Consider the following 16,792-nt stretch of genomic DNA (forward strand, 5'->3'; position numbering starts at 1 on the left):
GCGGACGCCGGCAGCGTGTCCCGGGCGGGCGGGGCGCAGGCGGTGAGTGTGCGCTTTTGAGCGGCGGCGGCCCGAGCTCGCGCGTCCGCCGGGATGAGCTACGACCGCGCCATCACCGTCTTTTCGCCCGACGGCCACCTCTTCCAAGTGGAGTACGCGCAGGAGGCTGTCAAGAAGGGCTCCACCGCGGTGAGCCGGCCCGGGCGAGGCCTGCGCGCGGCAGGGCGCACGGGGAAGCAGGGCATGCAGCCCTAGGCGCGGGGGCCGGGGGTTCTGCTTTCGGCGGGTGGCCCGGGAGGTGACGGGAGCTGAATGATGGCCACCTAGGAAGGGAGCCGGGCCGCGGGGCCTGCGCCGCGCTCCCTGGAGAGCCGGGGGCTGCAGCTGCCAGGCTTCCCCGCTGCAGGGCGTCTGGGCGAGCGCATCCCCGCCACTGGGCCGGGGCCATCTTGGTGCTATTGGCGCGGCTCGGGCCGCGGAGGCCGCAGGTGCGCGCGGGCGTAGGAGGCTGGCCGTGAGTCGGCACCCGCAGGGACTTGGGATCTCCCAAGTTAGGCCCAGATGGGCGTTGTGAACAAAGGGCGGCTCGTCGTCCCTGCGTCGGTGACAGGCTGCTTCCGGGTTTGTCTGCTCCACCGACGCTGTGTTCTGGTTCCGGTGGACCTTTCTCCCCGCGCCCCAGTTTTTGTTCCTTAGCACCATTTGTCCCCCGTCCCCCCCCCCCCCCTCCGACACATGCAAGCATCAACCGTGAGGCGGTTTTGTTTTTTGTTTTACCCGAGTCACCGGGTCTTTGGGGAAACACACGTGGTTGGTTCTGAGTCTTGCAGCGCCTATATTTTTCAAGTATTTAAACTTTGAAACTTAAGCCTCAAATCTTTCGGTGACCTAACCCATCTAAAAAAACTATAGTGTGAGCAGGTTTGGAGGGGTAGGCCTGTAATCCTGGCATTTAGAGGTTGAGGCTCGAAAATCTTACAAGTTCAAGGCCAGCCTGGGCCTATAAGTGAGAGAACCCTCTTACACCGTCTCTTCCTCTCTCTGTGTATGTATGCTTTTTTTTAATAACTTATTTTTACTTTATGTGCATTGGTGTTTCGCCTTCATGTATTTCTCTGTGAGGGTGTCAGATTCACTAGAACTGGAGTTGCAGGTATTTGTGCGCTGCCATGTGGGTGCTGGGAATTGAACCCTGGTCCTCTGGAAGAGCATCCAGTGCTTTTAACCGCTGAGCCATCTCTCCAGTCCTAGTGGGGAAAATAACAACCAGTGAGACAGCCGACCAGGTTGCTAAAGCGCCAGCTTTGCCAGCCAGAATACCTGGTCTTGTCGTGTCTGTCCCGTGTCTGTCCGTGTCTCCCCCTCGTCCACGCCCCCCCCCCCTTGTGGGGTAATTTGATCAATCTGTGACACTCCAAACTGTCAAAGTTTACCTTGAATTTGGGGGCAGAGCCCCTGACTAGCAGAAGGGAATTAGCCATAGAGAAACCAGCAATTTTGATAGACCTACAGGAAGGAAAGGGCAGGGCTAGAGTTTGAGCTGCTTTTTGGTTCTGGGCTCTTGAGGTGTCTTGTCTCCACACAAAAACCAAAGGTCAGCTAGTTGATACTCAGCCTCTCTGAGCTGTCAGGCTTTCACCCCAGTCTTTGGTTCTCGGGTCTGATTGATAAATAGAACGATAATTAATTTAAATCTACACATGGCAGCTGCCGCCGAAGCCCAGTCTGGAGGGGCTGACCGGGCACATAATGCAGGCAGTGGGGCCGCGGACAGTAATTAAAATATCAGATTCCTGTGCAGTCACTAAGCCAACAGAGAAACAGCATTTGGTGCCCCACAAATGCAGCAGTACTTTCCCATCAGGACCCCTAACCCATAATAATGACATGGAGACTTAATTATGAAAGCTTGGCCTTAACTTAGGCTTGTTCCCAGCTAGGTCTTATAACTTAACCTATTTTTTTTAAAAATCTATATTCTGCCATATGACTTGGTTACTTCCTAGTACTGTACAAAAATCACATGTGCCTAGATTCCTGCTCCCAGTTTCTCTCTCTCTCTCTCTCTCTCTCTCTCTCTCTCTCTCTCTGCCCAGAAGTCCCGCCTATTCTCTCCTGCTTAGCTGTTGGCCATTTAGCTCTTCATTAAACCAGTCAGTATCTTTACAGTGTAAACACATATTCTGCAACACCCATCTGTTTATTTTGTTTTGTTTTTTAAGTTAGCTTCACAGAATGACATCCCTGGCATCCCATTTCCTAGGAGACAGAGACCGGAGGATACGCTGGGTTTGCTGGTCAGCAAGTATAGCAGAGTCTGCCAGGTTCAGTGAGACTGATTCTGTCTCAAACATACATTGGAGCAGCTGGGGAGATCGTCCAGCAGTTAAAGAGTGCGAGCAGTTTAGTTTTCAGCACCCAGGTGGTCAGTCTCAAAACTGCCTTTCATTTCTGCCCCAGGGGATTAAGCACCTCTGGCTTTATGCACACTCGGGGACACACAAAACCATAGGAAAGAAAGCTTTGTAATCTGGAGGTGCCTGTCCCCAGTTCCCCCAACTGGAGCTGTCGTTGTACCCAGTTAGCTTCTCAGAACCCAGAAGCACAGAAGAAACTTGTAAAATCACTCCAGACCAGGGCTGGTGTGGACTGAGCTTTTCTCCCTTGGTAGAACCTTGCAGAAGGTTCCTGCAGCTGGGGGAGTGGAACTGGGTTGCTGCCACCTAGTTGTGCCCTCTGCGCTCAGCTGCCTTGTTGAGGGATTGCTCCATGTTTCGTTCTCTCGGGCCTTGGGGGTCCTGTGCAGTACCGTTTAGCTATAATACTGCTGCAGTGCTTTCGTGTTTTAGAGGCGTGAGATTGGACACTCAGGTCCTGATATTGTCCTAGTCCACAGAAGTGGATCCAGTTGGTACAGTGTGTTAGCGATGGGCCGGATATAGGTGGCGTACCTTCCCGTGGGACTGTTGCCCCAAGCTGTATGCCTGGCTGACCCTACCCCACTCCGCTGTGCCAAAGATTAACAGCTGTCCTGCTTATTATGTAATTCTTAAAAGTGACCTGCATTCTCATTTAAGGTTGGTGTACGAGGAAGGGATATTGTTGTTCTTGGTGTGGAAAAAAAATCAGTGGCCAAGCTACAAGATGAAAGAACAGTCCGAAAGATCTGCGCTTTGGATGACAATGTCTGCATGGCCTTTGCAGGTACAGGTTGCTCCGGGGTGGTAGGGGGAGCCCTGGTGACCAATTGGTGGGGCTAGGCGGTTGTGACACATGGAGACTGGTTAACGGCGACCCTTGAAAAGAAAGGGATTTGGACATTAAGAGACTCTCCTTGCCGCTAGCACCCCAGGGATGGCGGTTACCACTTTCAGCAGAGCCTTCTTGGGAAGCTTGCAGAGGCCGGTGTGACGAGCTGCCCTGACAGAGCCTCTGCTCGTGTTTCAGGCCTCACTGCTGATGCACGGATAGTCATCAACAGAGCCCGGGTAGAGTGCCAGAGCCACCGGCTGACTGTGGAAGACCCAGTCACTGTGGAGTACATCACCCGCTACATTGCCAGTCTGAAGCAGGTAGGCGCTTCCTCAGGCACTGCTATCGGGGGCCCGTGTGACTTCATCTGGCCCCTACAGCACCGTTCGGCTGATTCTTCTGACCTGGAGCCATCCTGACTCTGGTCTCTAGAGGGGAATATAAGATTTTGTCTTGCTTAGTCTAAGCTACCATTTGTCAAGCAGTTGAGAGGGCTGAAAGGCTCCCCTGCTCTGTGGTAAGATGTGCAATGCAGGACACCAGACACCATGTGGCGCACACACATGCAGGCAAATAGATACAAATAAATCTTTAAAAAAGATACATAATGCATTTTCAGTCCTGGGTGTGTCTTAGAGGAAAAGGGAATGTTACCGTCTGAGTGGCAGGTCACTAAGCAGTTGTGGTTGTCGCTTCTATTCCTTTCAGCGCTATACTCAGAGCAATGGGCGCAGGCCATTTGGCATCTCTGCCCTCATTGTGGGTTTTGACTTTGATGGCACCCCCAGACTCTATCAGACTGACCCGTCGGGCACGTATCATGCCTGGAAGGTAAGTCTGTGTCGAAACAGTGGGGCTTTGGGCATAGGGAAGACTAAAGCGGCATCAGCAGACAGACGGCAACCTCTCAGCATGTTCCGCGTGCACTGCCTGTTTGTCTCACAGTGCTTCTATGAAAGCAACACATTCTACATTGCTGTTTGGCATTGCATCAGAGAGGGCCTAATTGCAATCTTCCCAAGTGTCTCTTGACAATGAAAGAACTTCCATTCTAATGTGCTAATAGCCTTAAAGGTAGGATCAGGGTCAGTGCTACCGCCTCCCACTGCTGGAGAAGCCATCTGCAGGCCGTGGAAGAAGGCAGCCACTGGCCAGCCACATAGACTGGCTCTACTGAGACCCATCTGTTTTAGGCCAATGCCATAGGCCGGGGCGCCAAGTCAGTGCGTGAATTCTTGGAGAAGAACTACACGGATGATGCCATCGAGACAGACGATCTGACCATCAAACTAGTCATCAAGGCACTTCTGGAAGTGAGTATATGTGGGACACCCCAGGCAGAATGGGCCTGCTGTGTCTGAGAGGGGGTGGTGTGACTGGGACAGTCAGGGCTTGCCTTAGGGCAGAACATGAGAGGCTGTGTGCTAAGTCAGGGAGGTAGGAGGCAAGCAGGTGAAGCCACAGTAGCTAGAACACAGGTATTGGGTTCCTTTATGAGGAGTTGCTGTACAGACTGGAGGTTACGTAAGTATCCTCCGCAGGCCTGACCAGATACCCACCTGCATTTGGGACAAAAGCCATAGATGTTCACTCTCCCATCTGGCTGGTCTGGTCATGGACCAAAATTTAGGTCCATGTGAGGTTAGACACACCTAATTAATGCTTTGCTTTCTTCAAGGTGGTTCAGTCAGGTGGCAAAAACATTGAGCTTGCTGTCATGAGACGGGATCAACCTCTCAAGGTAAGTCTCATTTTTGGTGGAAGGGTTCAGATAGAGGGGAGCGCTCCTACCTTACATACCCAGTCCGAGGTTCCAGGTGTGTACAAACACACTATTGATGGCATTTTCATAACCCTCCCCTGGCCCTCTTATGTTGCTTCTCATAGGCCATTGGTTGTACTGTGGCACTACCTCCCCCCCTCTTGACTGTTGTGGAGATGTGCTGTGTTCTGGCGTAGACTGTCAACACCAGCTCTGCTGCTGTCTGGGCCACTCGCCTTATTCCAAGCAGCATAATGCAGGCCTGCAGAAGTAGTTGCACCACCAGGTGGTGGTGTGCTTGCATCTTATGCAGATTAATTATAAATGTGCTTCTTGTGGGGTAGATTCTAAATCCTGAAGAAATTGAGAAATATGTTGCCGAGATTGAAAAAGAAAAGGAAGAAAATGAAAAGAAGAAACAAAAGAAAGCATCGTCATGAAGTGTGCGTTATTTGGAGCGGCTTTCAGCATTGGTGTTGCGGGTCTTCTGTCTGCTTGTCCCGGAGCCCAATAAACATCTACATTTTTTAACTCTGTCTTGTGATGCGAGCACATCATTCGGGTGCGGCTGTAGTTAAGATGGGATCTTTGCATGAGTGCTGGCCTCGTACTCTCAGCATGTCTGCGTAAGGGTCCAACAGACCCAGGGTTCCCAGAGCTTTCTCCCAAATAACTCTGGAGCCATGACTTTCAATGTAGCTAGTTACCTGGTGTGTACAGCTCCTCTGGCCTGGCATGTGAGGCCCAGGTCCCTTACTTATGGCTCAGTACAAGAACACTTGGTGTTCTTTCAAAGGACCTGGGTTTGGTTCCCAGCACTTACATTCGATGACCGGCGGCTGTCTGTAATGCCAGCTCATAAATGTGGTATATACTCAGTCATGCATACATACACAAATCGAACCTTAGGTGGGTAGTGGCACAATGCACCTTTAATCCCAGGGGAGGCAGAGTTTAAGACCAGGACAGCCAGGCTACATAGAAACACAGTCCCAAAAAACCAAAAGAAAAAAAAAAGAGCTCCATAGTAAGACCTCCCATGCCACCCCCAAAACAACTTAGTACTGACTGTCACTGTGTTGTTTTTTTGGCCAGGAATGCACTTCCTCTTGGCTTCTTAACCAGTTTATCATTCTACCAACTGCTTTGGCTTACAGCTACACCCCCACCCCCTTAACCAGTTATGTTAGAACAGAAATTCTTTCGCCAAATTTATGCCTATTGTAACATCTATAAGCTACTGTGTCTTGGCAGAGAAAAACCAATTTAACTAGTTTAAGGTATGTAGCATATATACTCTTATTAGTAAAGGACAGGATATGTCATCAACGGTCCCAAGGCTGCCTGCCAATCCACTGACCACATCTGCCCTTAATACTTGAACAGCCACAGCAAAGCAAGGTGGTTTACACTTACACCAGTTTCCATCCATATTAGACTGGGGTGCCCAGTGAGAACCAGCCTGCCTTCTTCATCTGTGGTCATTGGGTCACTTTTCTGGCATATACCTCCAACACCTAAGTAGCCTAGGTGTGCTCTAGGCCTGACTAGTTCTTGCTTCTGGGTAGGCCTGGACATGACAAAGGCGATGGAGGCAGCATTTGAAGGCTTGAATGTTTATTTAGAGTTTGCATTACCCCAACAGTAGCCCCAGTGCTATGTTCTAGTCTCAGCTATGAAGTCCTAAAAAAATAAACCCAAGCTTTTGCAATGTGACTTCATTAATACAGAACTAAAGCTTTATAGCTATTTTGAAGGGGTTTTGGTTATCAAGGTGCTTATTTTCAACAAAATGCCCTGTCAGTCAGAGGACGCATGCTTATACAGAAAATCTGACCCATTTACTCATGCAACAAGTTTATGTTCCCACCCTCCCTCCACCACCTCCTTTAAAATAAACACACAAGAACTATTTACAATTGAGGAAACAAGGCCAGTGACCTTAAAATAAAAAAAAAAAAAAAAAAAAAGACTGGCTCATTTCAAAGTGGATGAGAATACTTAGGTGCAGCCAGAGTCTTCTAACAATGGCTGACCTGGGCCAGAGGCAGACAAGGGCAGGAAGCCGGGCACACCACATCCCTTGTCTTGGATCTCGACAGCCTCAGTAGCTGTGGAAGCCAGGCTCTACAATGAACTACTTCACTCATCCCTCTGTCAGCCTCCAGCACTGAACATCACTGGTTCATTACACAACATGATCCATGAAACCCCACCCCCCTTCACTGCCCTTGGCCCTCCCACCCCATATGACTGGTTAACCCTGTGCTGGCCCTGCCTGGCTCCTGAGACTTCCCACTTTTAGCAGTTGGGGTACCAGGCCAGCAGCACCAGGGGCCAGATGGGTAGCAGAGACATTTGGACACCACATGTGCCAAATAAAATTTGGTTCTGTTTTAAGAGTCAAAGCTGTCATTTAAAAAAAAAATTACAAAGTGAGGATTGAGCCTTTGCCTATAGAAACCTTTTTGCAAAATACCAAACCTTACAATTAGTCTGTGTGCAACCAAGAAGAAAATGTAGGTCAAGATACCTTCACAAGGTCACCCACAAAATACTTCCCCCAAAACAAGTGGTTCTAATCAGACCACATCCAAGTTTAGGTTGAGTCCAAAGCTAAGTAGCTAAGTAGCATCCAGACTTGGTAAACAAGATCACTTCTCCTGGTGACTGTAGCGTTCATTTCCTTCTGTCCTCTTCAGGACCCTATGAAACGACAAGTAGTCCGTGTGTCCAAAGGTACCTGTCACACGGCTGCCTATTCCCTCACCACCATGGGGACCAGGAGACAGAGGAAGGAAAGAAACCCTGGCCCTCCACATCCCACCCAGCACCGCACAGGACTTCAGCCAGACTTGCTTCTGTGCGCGCAGCTCTAAACACGGTCTAGGGATCTCACCCCACCACCTCCTACCCAGGGATCCAGAAGGTTCCTCGCTTACTTGTACTGCACCCTCACACCCGGCCAGTCCCAGCTCGGTGGGAAGTGGGGTTGCGCCGTGTTGTTCCATTGCCTCTGCCTCCTCGGAATCCACCACGTGAACTGCGGCCCCGAAGGAACCTCCCAGATACCCCAAAGGTCTCAGTGTTTAGCTTCCTCTCTTCTGCCCATGTTGTTCGCCTAGAACTAAACCAAAAGATAAGGTGTGTTAAGATCTAACTGTAAGTTGGGCGGTGGTGGGGCACACCTTTATTCCCAGCATTGGGGAGGCAGAGGTAGGTGGATCTCTGTGCTTGAGGCCAGCCTGGTCTACAGAGCAAGCTCCAGGGACAGCAAGAAAACCTTGTTTGAAAAGGGAAACCCTGTCTTGAAAAACCAAAAATCAGACTGCAGTGGGCAACAACTGATGTTTCTGAAATAGGCTTTGTCCTTCAAATAGCAGTGAGAAGGAAGGATGAGCTACTGCTGTGGTTGCCCGAGGCAGGAGCACACTACCCTGGAGCACACACCTTTATACTGCACACCAGGCCTCCTGTGGCTCAAGACCCACCTCTGTCACAAGAGTAAACAATGGACACAAGTGGATGACAGTGAAGCCCTAAGAGCCATCCAGGTCAGCTTCACACCAGCTCATCTTCAGCCACTGTCACCAGGAGGCAGTGAAGTTCATTGCTTAGAATATATCCAGCACCATCAACCTGCCCATTCTGATGGAAGTCCCGTTCCTCACTCCTACAGCTGTTGCAGAGTCCTGGCCACACCCCTCCTACGATACAGCTGGGCCTAAGTCCTTCTCTTTGCTTGTATCTTTCTTGCTTCAATTGCTCCCCTGACAGTGTGTATGGCTCAGACTACCCAGCTCATTTCCTGTTCTTCATTGGCTGGCAGTGCGCCTAATACTCAACCAACAGGACTCCTAGGTCTTTGTTTGCACACCATGCCTGCTCTGAAGACTACTACTGTACAGTCTGGGGGTGTTCATCCACAGTGCTGACACATATATCACAATCACTGACTTCCAAGACTTGGGAGGACAGGGTGCTCAGCCAATTGCTTACATGTATCTATGCCAGTAGGCAGATGGGCAAGAAAAAACAGCACAAATGGAACTCTTGGAGGCAAACAGGGAGCGCAAGGACTTGACCTCATCAAGTCCAAATCAGGCTAGGGGACAGCCAGAGGCTTTTGGTACTACACCCTAGCTGGCAGAAGTAGACCCAGCTGGGACTCCAGTACTTATCATGTAGAAATGTAAGATCCCAAAACACCCACCCAGAATATAAACTCAAACCTCAGACTTAATGTTAGTACATTTTAGTCGTGTGCTTCTAGGACTTACAAACCAGTCATCCTTCCCACAGTGCACTCAGGTCCTGACCTTGTTTTGAGTTCAGAAGAAATGTTGTCAAAGAAGGACTTGGATTTGTCATAGTAACAGTTGGGCCCCAGAAGATCTTCCTCAGTAGGAGTCTCTTCACTCTGGGTCATCACAGTAGGGTCCTTCTCTTCCCCCTTCTCAGCTTTGTCTTCTACAAAGAAAAGCAGGGCACAAAGGTCCAGAGACAAACACTACCCAATGGTTTCCTGTTGGGGGTGCACTCAGGCCCAGAGGATGGTTTCCTGTTGGGGGTGCACTCAGGCCCAGAGGATGACCTAAACATTTCATGCCAGAGACCCTTTCTTCTCACTGCGAGTCACAAGCTTCACAATCCCCGCCCCAACCCTTCCTCATCTCATCTCATTCTAATTTTCACATTGGTCAGGACCCCACGTCCTTCCAGAGCAATGCCAGCCATCATGTCTTAACATGCTCTAGGGAATCTCTTGGGGGCTAACTTTCAAGTGAATCAGACCTTTAAAATTCAGCTTCTTCTTAAATTCTTTATCGAGCTCTTCTCGGTTGAACTGGGCATTTGCACTCTCAAAATCAAAGTCACCTTCAAACTTGATTGTGTTTTCCTTAACATTAGTTGGACGGTTTTGCCCTCTGGAACGATTTCTTGTTCGCCTATTGCCTATGTGGAGAAAGAAAAAAAAAAACCCAGCATGGCTGAAGTCACCAACTTATTTCCAGTTTGAATTCAAAAGTAGCTCACAGACATACTGAAGACAAAGGGGGCACAGCTCACTAAGGCCCACCTTAGCCCCAAGTCCCCAGCACAGGCAAGCAAAGTGGCCCTGCTGCTCGTGGCCACGGAGTTACCTGACCGCCTCCGTGGAGGTCTTCTGTTCTCATCATTCACCTGCCCTTGAGTGTGCACAGGTGCCGACTGGACTACATCTAAGGTGCAAAGGGAAAAGTGAGGCAAAGCTCCCGCTGAAGCCAGAACCCAGCCACCAAAGCAGAGTACCACCACCACATGCAGCCTATGGGACTAGGCTGCCTGTCCACACAGCCCAGTGAGTTCTACACTGGGAACATATAGCAAACGGCAGGGGGATATCAAGTGCAAGTACCGATGGCAGTCTTGCTGCTTGGCTGAGCCTGGCGACCATTGAGTTGTGTCCCCGAGGTGACCTTGGTGGGTAAGAGTTTCTTAGCATTCAAGTTATCAGCAGAACTAGTCTGGACAGCCTGTTCCACCATGGGGCTCTTGCCGACTGGGGTAGATGGAAAACCAGCTCCTGAGTTGAAGAGGGAAGGCAGGTTTAGAAGTAGCTAAGAGAAATTTACTACCTCCAGCCATTTCTCCTGGATGGTACCTTGGGGGTGGGGTTAGGGCAGGGGTGACATACTGTCTAGAGAAATTCTGAACTCAGGATTTACTCTCCCAGACCAGCCCACTCCTTTTGAAGCTGATCCAGGTGACAAAGGAAATTAAGTCACAGGGAGGCACCAAGGCCTGTTCTCTAGGAACGCCGATCTTTGAACTACGATGAGGAAAGTCATTGTGCTACCAACGCCAACTGGTACTTCCTCAAGTTTACCAATGGGTTTTCTAGACAAGTTTTGACCAAGCCTGAAGGTGTCAACAGTCCTGAAATGAAGTCGGAATTCAAGAAATGTTACTCTGATCTATGCAGGAGAACCCACCTAGCCTGGGATCTTCTAGAAAGTCCAGTAATCAGACTCTGAAATTCTAGAACAGCTTTATGAGAAACAAGATGAGGTGACCAGGACGTACTACAATGAAGGTTAATAACCTACAGCTTCTCAGAGTAAAAAGCTCTCATAAGCAAGGACGGGCTACCGGGTGCCCAGTGTATACCTAACGCACACACAAAACGCACCCTCAAAACAGAGCTTCAGTGGTGGTCCCAGTATGAATCCTCCGAAACTGGTAAAACACAGAAGCCACCAGTACTGTCTGTGGCCCCCTTTGACCTGTCCCACATCCCATAATCCATGGGGAACATTAGCCCTAGGGACTATGTGGGACTGGAGTGAGGCGTAAAACACAAGTCCTGGTCATGGCAAAACAAAATGAGACACTGCTGTGGAGAGACTATCACATGGTCAGGGACGCACTCCCGGCAAGCATTCGTAAGGTGCTCTCTCTGACAGAAACCAAGATGGACTACTTTTCCAGGCCTATCATCTCACTCAGCAAAAAGACTCCCAAAGACAAACAGGAAACAGTCACACCAAAGTGGCTTCTGGGTACAGTTTTTTAAATATTTATTTGTACATATATGGGTGTTTGTCTACATGTAAGTCTGCACCACATGCATGCCTGGTCTCCTTAAGAGTCCAGAAGAGGAGGTTAGATCCCCTAGGACTGGAGTTATAGACAGTTATGAACCACTATGGGGACCCTGGGAATCAAATCCAGGTTAACTATGAGCAATCTATCCTGCCCCTTGTGTGCTTTGTAAAGCAATTTTATCCTATGGTGGATTTCTGTGAGCAATCCTAAGGGCAAGGAAAGCATCCTCAGTGACAGCTCTTAATTAGAAAGGGTTATGCATTCCCTCGTTTAGGTACAAAGAGGCCCTACAGGACATAACAACCCACACAAATAGATGGATTGTACTCTGTGCCCCGGCCCGGGCGGCCTCCTGGACTAAGCTGGGTAATGATTAAGGTTTGAGCTGCTACAAGCACGATGCCAACATGTAAAACAGACATGCAGAAACATCAGCACAAGAACATGAGGAAGGTCAAGAAACCCTGTAAATGCTGTATCAACGGAGATAGGTGGGTGGATAGTAAAACTAGCCAGCTGGCTCTCAAGTTGGCATTGTTCATGCAGTCAAACACCTGGGGGCTGCCATTCAAGCTCCCCTCCTCAAATGCCCTTAAGACAGAACTACACATGTTTCATCTGAGTTGTTTGGGAAAGTTCCACAGCAGAAATCCAGAACGTGTTTAGGACTCAGAAAACCCAAGAAAACAGTTTTATGTCTTCCCATGTAATGGCCATGACAGGCCAAACCATAAACCCAGGCAGAATGAATTAAGTCCTCTGTTGGCTCTTTCTAACCCTTTAAAACTGGCATTAATAAATCAGGCCACATGCCGAACCAAGCAGAAGCAGTGTCCTGATCCCTGGGCCTAGTGAAGGGTCTGTTCCAGTTCCTGCCATCCTGGCTCTGTTCACCCCCTGGCTCTCACAGTCTACGAGAAAGCATGCAGTTAGTTCTCCAAACTGCTGTTACCCTTGGAAGTGAGCTGAGGTGGCTCTGAGGACATGTCAAGCTCTGAAACAGGCTGTGGAGATGGAGAGGAACTAGGGCTGGAAGCAGCGGCTGAGGCTGGAGGGCTTACCAACTTCTCTACAGAAGAGAAAGAGAGAAGAGCAAAGAGAAAGCACACAAGTAAGTCAGAACATTCTTGTCTTATGCCTAGCAAGCCTGGAAAGAGCCAAGCAACCTCTCAAATGATGTATTTTAGAGCGAGGCTGAGAAGTCGCCTGTCACATCAGAACAGCAATCACAAGTGGCCCATAGCATTGGTCTGGAGTTTAACTAACATTCCCTGCCTCAGCTGCTGGAGTCTTGAGCAAGGATGGAAGGACAAGATGCAAACTGTGTTCTTAGGGGTGGAGGAAACACGCATGTGTACATATGCACATTCATGTCAAGGCCACAGGTCAACCTGGGGGTTGCTTCCTTGGGTGTCATCCACTTTGTTTTTAAGGCAGGGTCTCTCAGCTGCCCAATAATTAGGCTTAACCTGCGAGTTAGCCAACCTCAGGGGCCCGTCTGTCTCTGCCTCCCCAGCACTGAGAAAAGTGCCCAATTCTCTATGCTCTGAACACAGCATCATGGTCCAGGTCAAAGACAGGGCTGACCTTACTCCCAACATAGAGATACTCTTAATCTAAGGCTAGTAAACCTCAGTAGAAACCATGTTTGAGCTGGGCTCCTGCAACAGATTAATATAGGCTATAATAAGATATAGGGCACTAATAGTCTTAGATAGATCCCATCTGTAAGAGACTACAGCTACACAGAACTTCTGATTTCAAGTGCATTCTGAACTAACACTGCTGCCTCTTAGTCTCAGAAAACGGGTAATTTATCAGGAGTGGCACGATGTAACAGGCCAGGAGCTGTATGACACCAAGAATTAATTGTCCCACTCTCAGGGTATAAAACTCTATCACTATATGGTGATCACAGGCAAAGGTAGTTGAGCACACAGAACAGTCACTCACCTAGACCTAAGGAGGCGGCATACTGCTGGCTGAGCAGGGAGCTGGCTGCCAGCTGGCCATACGGCGGCATCCCTCTGAAGGGGCTGTAAGGCACATGCGGCTGGAAGGGCGAGGCGGAGGCAGAGCCCAGGGAGGACTGAACAACGAGACACACAGGTAAGAGCACTGCAACATCCCGTTACCTCTCAAGCAAGTCTCCACATACAGCACTTGCCAAGTCTGTCAGCCTGCACTCCTGATGTGGTAGGCAGTTCTGGGCAGTTTCCAGTGTTGCCAAAAGTGCATGAACTTCACAAAATTAAAACCCTTTCACAACTCCCCTCTGCCAACAGCGGTCTGGCCTTTTTAGTTGGAGAAAGTTTCCGTGAAGAGATGTGGGGCCATGAACTATTCACATACCTCCAGATGTGTTTGTCCCCTCCCCTCCTTTGTCTCCCTACACAGAATTCAGGATCATGCCTGTTCATCTGAAGGCTGGCCTATTCCCACACTCACCCTCAATACCTATGCACCAAGCTGGGTCCTTCCAGTGCCACAGAAGCCACCGCTGCCTGCTGCTACCTTTCTATGCACAGCCTCATCCCAGAACCTGAGCAGCCTGCACTGCAGAAGCCAACCAAGGCCTGACTTTATGTAAGATAACCATCTAGATGCCCTGCCCCTGACGAACCTGACATATAACCTACCAGGCAGTCAGGCTTAGCTTAAGACTTTCAAATTTAGGGTTCTACAACAACAGAATATAACAGTATAAGACTCTCAAGACAGCGAACCAACCCTATCATCCTGAAAGCATCTGATGCCCTCACACTGTGGCCCCTCAGGGCTTGAGGGCAATGTTCCAGGTCCCCCAGGACCAGGCAAGACTAGCAGCACATCACACACAGCAAGCTACAGTTTTCTTTCCCTGCTGGCCTTGCCATACAGAACACACGACCCAGCAGAGCACATGCTGCATGGGTACAGAAACCATCCAGGTGAAAACCAGGCCAGCGCTCACTAGAGGACAAGTCTTCAAGTTGATTGCTCTGGACAAAAAGATGATACCAAGTTCCATGTGGAAACGAAGATCTCTTATGAACCACACCCATACACTTACCTGAACAATAGCAGGATCCTGAGGGAGTGTGTGCTGAGCTTTTGGAGGTTCACACACAGTAATATCTTTGATATCACTTCCCCGGAAAATGATGTACTCATAAATTTCCTCTCTTGGGGGAGCAGGCCTATCTGTGGGACGGTCTTCAGTACCAAAGGACCTCACTTAGGGGTTAAAAAAAAGAAGGGTTAAGTTGTAGTCCTGTGCCAAGTCCATTTGATCAGCTTCTAACACTACAGCGCCCTCTCTGACACAGCATTCTACCGACAATTAACAGCTCCTTAATCTCCCACTTTCCAGCTGACATCACCTGTAAGGCGCCTCATCTCAAAGAAAGCAAGGGACGGTAGTTCAGCAAGAGGACATGAGAAATGTCACAGAATCCAAGCCTCCCAAAGCTCCCTGCACATCTGCACAAACCCACTGATTGTCTCTGCAGAAACCTCCCTCCTCACATCTGACTGCAGATGGAACACTTAGCAGCTTCAAGCCTAAACCCTCATCACAGGCTGCAGCTGAGGCAGTATTCCTAGGCAAGCAGGGAACAACAGGCCTGGGCTGCTGCAGAAACAAAAGGAAGGAGTCCCTGAACACTAGCTTCTGTGTCCACAAGGAAATCCGGAACCCAAGGGATCCTCCACGGGATCTAGGAAGGGCTAGCACACCTCTCTTTGGCAGGACGCCGGGGCTGATCTGAGTCTGGTAGCAGGACTTAAGCAGCAAACTCCTACTGTGGACAGGGGTCTACTCTGGGCCTTGTTTCTCCAACTGGGGATCTCAAGGCAAGAGCAGTGCAGCTCTCCCCGGCAGCGCCACAGTCTGGGTGCGGGAGCCAGCTTTCAAAGGGAAGGTACTGCTAGGGTTCGGGAGAATGGCTCAGGACTGGCCTCGACCCTTCCACCTGCACCCTCGAGGGTCTAACACACACCCCGGGCGGCCTGCTGCGCTCGCGCTTCCGAGGAGCAGCAAGGAAACGAGCGCCCCATTTTACGCGGAGAACGGAGACAAAGAAGCTCTGGGGGCCTCACGCTGCCGGGACCAGCGCGCACCGACTCTTGGACTTCTCTCATCACAAACCAACCCCTCAAGTCGACAGGGTCGGAAGAGTGCGGGGCAGGGCAGCGGCAGCTCTAGCGACTCCCCGGCTCGGCTGGAGGCTGCACCCGGACGCGGTGGGCCGTGGCTGCCACGGGGTTCCAGCAGAGCGCGCTGGACCCGGGCCCCCCGCCACGGCACGCGGCTCGCCCCGCAGGGACGTCTCGCAGGCGGGGAGGTCCGCGGCTTCGGAGCCGCCCCGCCCCCCGACACCTGCAGGACCGCGGTCCGCTCCTCCCCTGGCCCCCGCCGAAGCCGGCACCACCATTGTGCGGGCAGGCGCGGGGCAGCCGAGCTGTTGGGGCGGCGGTTGGGCGCGCGGCGGCGGCGGGCCGCTACCTTTGGCGAGCGCCACGGTGGAATTGTCGGTGTCGATGGTGTAGAGAATGCCCTCGTAGCGGATCTGCGCCTTGGAGATGAGGCTGATCTTGCTGCCCAGATACGGGGTGCCGGACGAGCCGCTCATGGCGGCGGCCGGGGCGCGCCAGGCGCGGGGGACCAGCGCCGAGCCCCGCCCGCTCCGCCGCCGCGCGGTCGCCTGGCCGCCTACTCCCGCGCACCTCTGCGCCGCCGCTGCCGCCGCCGAGGCGCCTCCTGCCGCGCCTAGGGGCCTGCGGGCCGCGAGCGAGCCGGAGAGGGAGCGGAGCGAGGCGCTTAGCCCGAGTCTGAGGGGAGCGGGGGGAGGGGGAGGAGCTCCGCCGCAGCCACATCCGGGGCCTCCAGCCGCCACGCGCCGCCTCCGCACGCTCGCAAGCTCATTGGCTCATCGCGCCGGCCTCCCTTTAAATATGGCCGCGCCGCCGGCAGCGGGCGGGGCTGCGCCTGCGCAGCTTGGCACGGCCGGCTGGGCGGTGGGCGGGGGGGACCGGCCTCTCGGGCTCTGCACAGCCGGTTCCCGGCGGGCTCCGCGCACGGGTTAGGGGCGTGAGATCGAGCGGGCGGGGCGGGGGGCGGAGCGCGCGTGCGCGGGGCGGGCGGGCGGCCGCTGTTTGCAAACTCGGGGGCGGTCTCGGGGCTGGTCCTGGAGGAGCGCCAGGCTCCTC

General features: G+C 51.6%; 2 protein-coding genes across 4 annotated transcripts; one reads left to right on the forward strand and one right to left on the reverse strand.

Annotated features, from left to right (window-relative positions):
* The first annotated feature begins 2 nt into the window (after nucleotides 1–2).
* Nucleotides 3–5,545, forward strand: Psma7 (proteasome 20S subunit alpha 7). Its single transcript, XM_041641723.1, has 7 exons — nucleotides 3–189; nucleotides 3,078–3,204; nucleotides 3,448–3,572; nucleotides 3,961–4,083; nucleotides 4,446–4,565; nucleotides 4,931–4,993; nucleotides 5,359–5,545. Exons 1-7 carry the CDS (start codon nucleotides 94–96, stop codon nucleotides 5,452–5,454), a joined length of 750 nt encoding a protein of 249 aa, XP_041497657.1. The 5' UTR covers nucleotides 3–93; the 3' UTR covers nucleotides 5,455–5,545.
* Nucleotides 5,546–6,614: 1,069 nt separating this feature from the next.
* Nucleotides 6,615–16,448, reverse strand: Lsm14b (LSM family member 14B). 3 transcript variants are annotated; one of them, XM_041641915.1, is made up of 10 exons: nucleotides 16,089–16,447; nucleotides 14,655–14,818; nucleotides 13,556–13,691; nucleotides 12,555–12,671; nucleotides 10,413–10,580; nucleotides 10,159–10,236; nucleotides 9,809–9,970; nucleotides 9,334–9,484; nucleotides 7,957–8,141; nucleotides 6,615–7,720 (listed from the first exon to the last, which is right to left on the reverse strand). In XM_041641915.1, exons 1-9 carry the CDS (start codon nucleotides 16,213–16,215, stop codon nucleotides 7,970–7,972), a joined length of 1,275 nt encoding a protein of 424 aa, XP_041497849.1. In that variant the 5' UTR covers nucleotides 16,216–16,447; the 3' UTR covers nucleotides 6,615–7,720; nucleotides 7,957–7,969. The 3 variants fall into 3 exon arrangements, with proteins under 3 accessions (XP_041497849.1, XP_041497851.1, XP_041497850.1); XM_041641917.1 differs by lacking the exon at nucleotides 12,555–12,671 and having other exon boundaries at nucleotides 16,089–16,448; XM_041641916.1 differs by lacking the exon at nucleotides 10,159–10,236 and having other exon boundaries at nucleotides 16,089–16,448.
* Between the last annotated feature and the right edge of the window lie 344 nt (nucleotides 16,449–16,792).

The sequence above is a fragment of the Microtus oregoni genome, unplaced genomic scaffold, assembly GCF_018167655.1.
Source record: "Microtus oregoni isolate MIOR12 unplaced genomic scaffold, Mior012 000071F_ref0000514, whole genome shotgun sequence".
NCBI lineage: Eukaryota > Metazoa > Chordata > Mammalia > Rodentia > Cricetidae > Microtus > Microtus oregoni.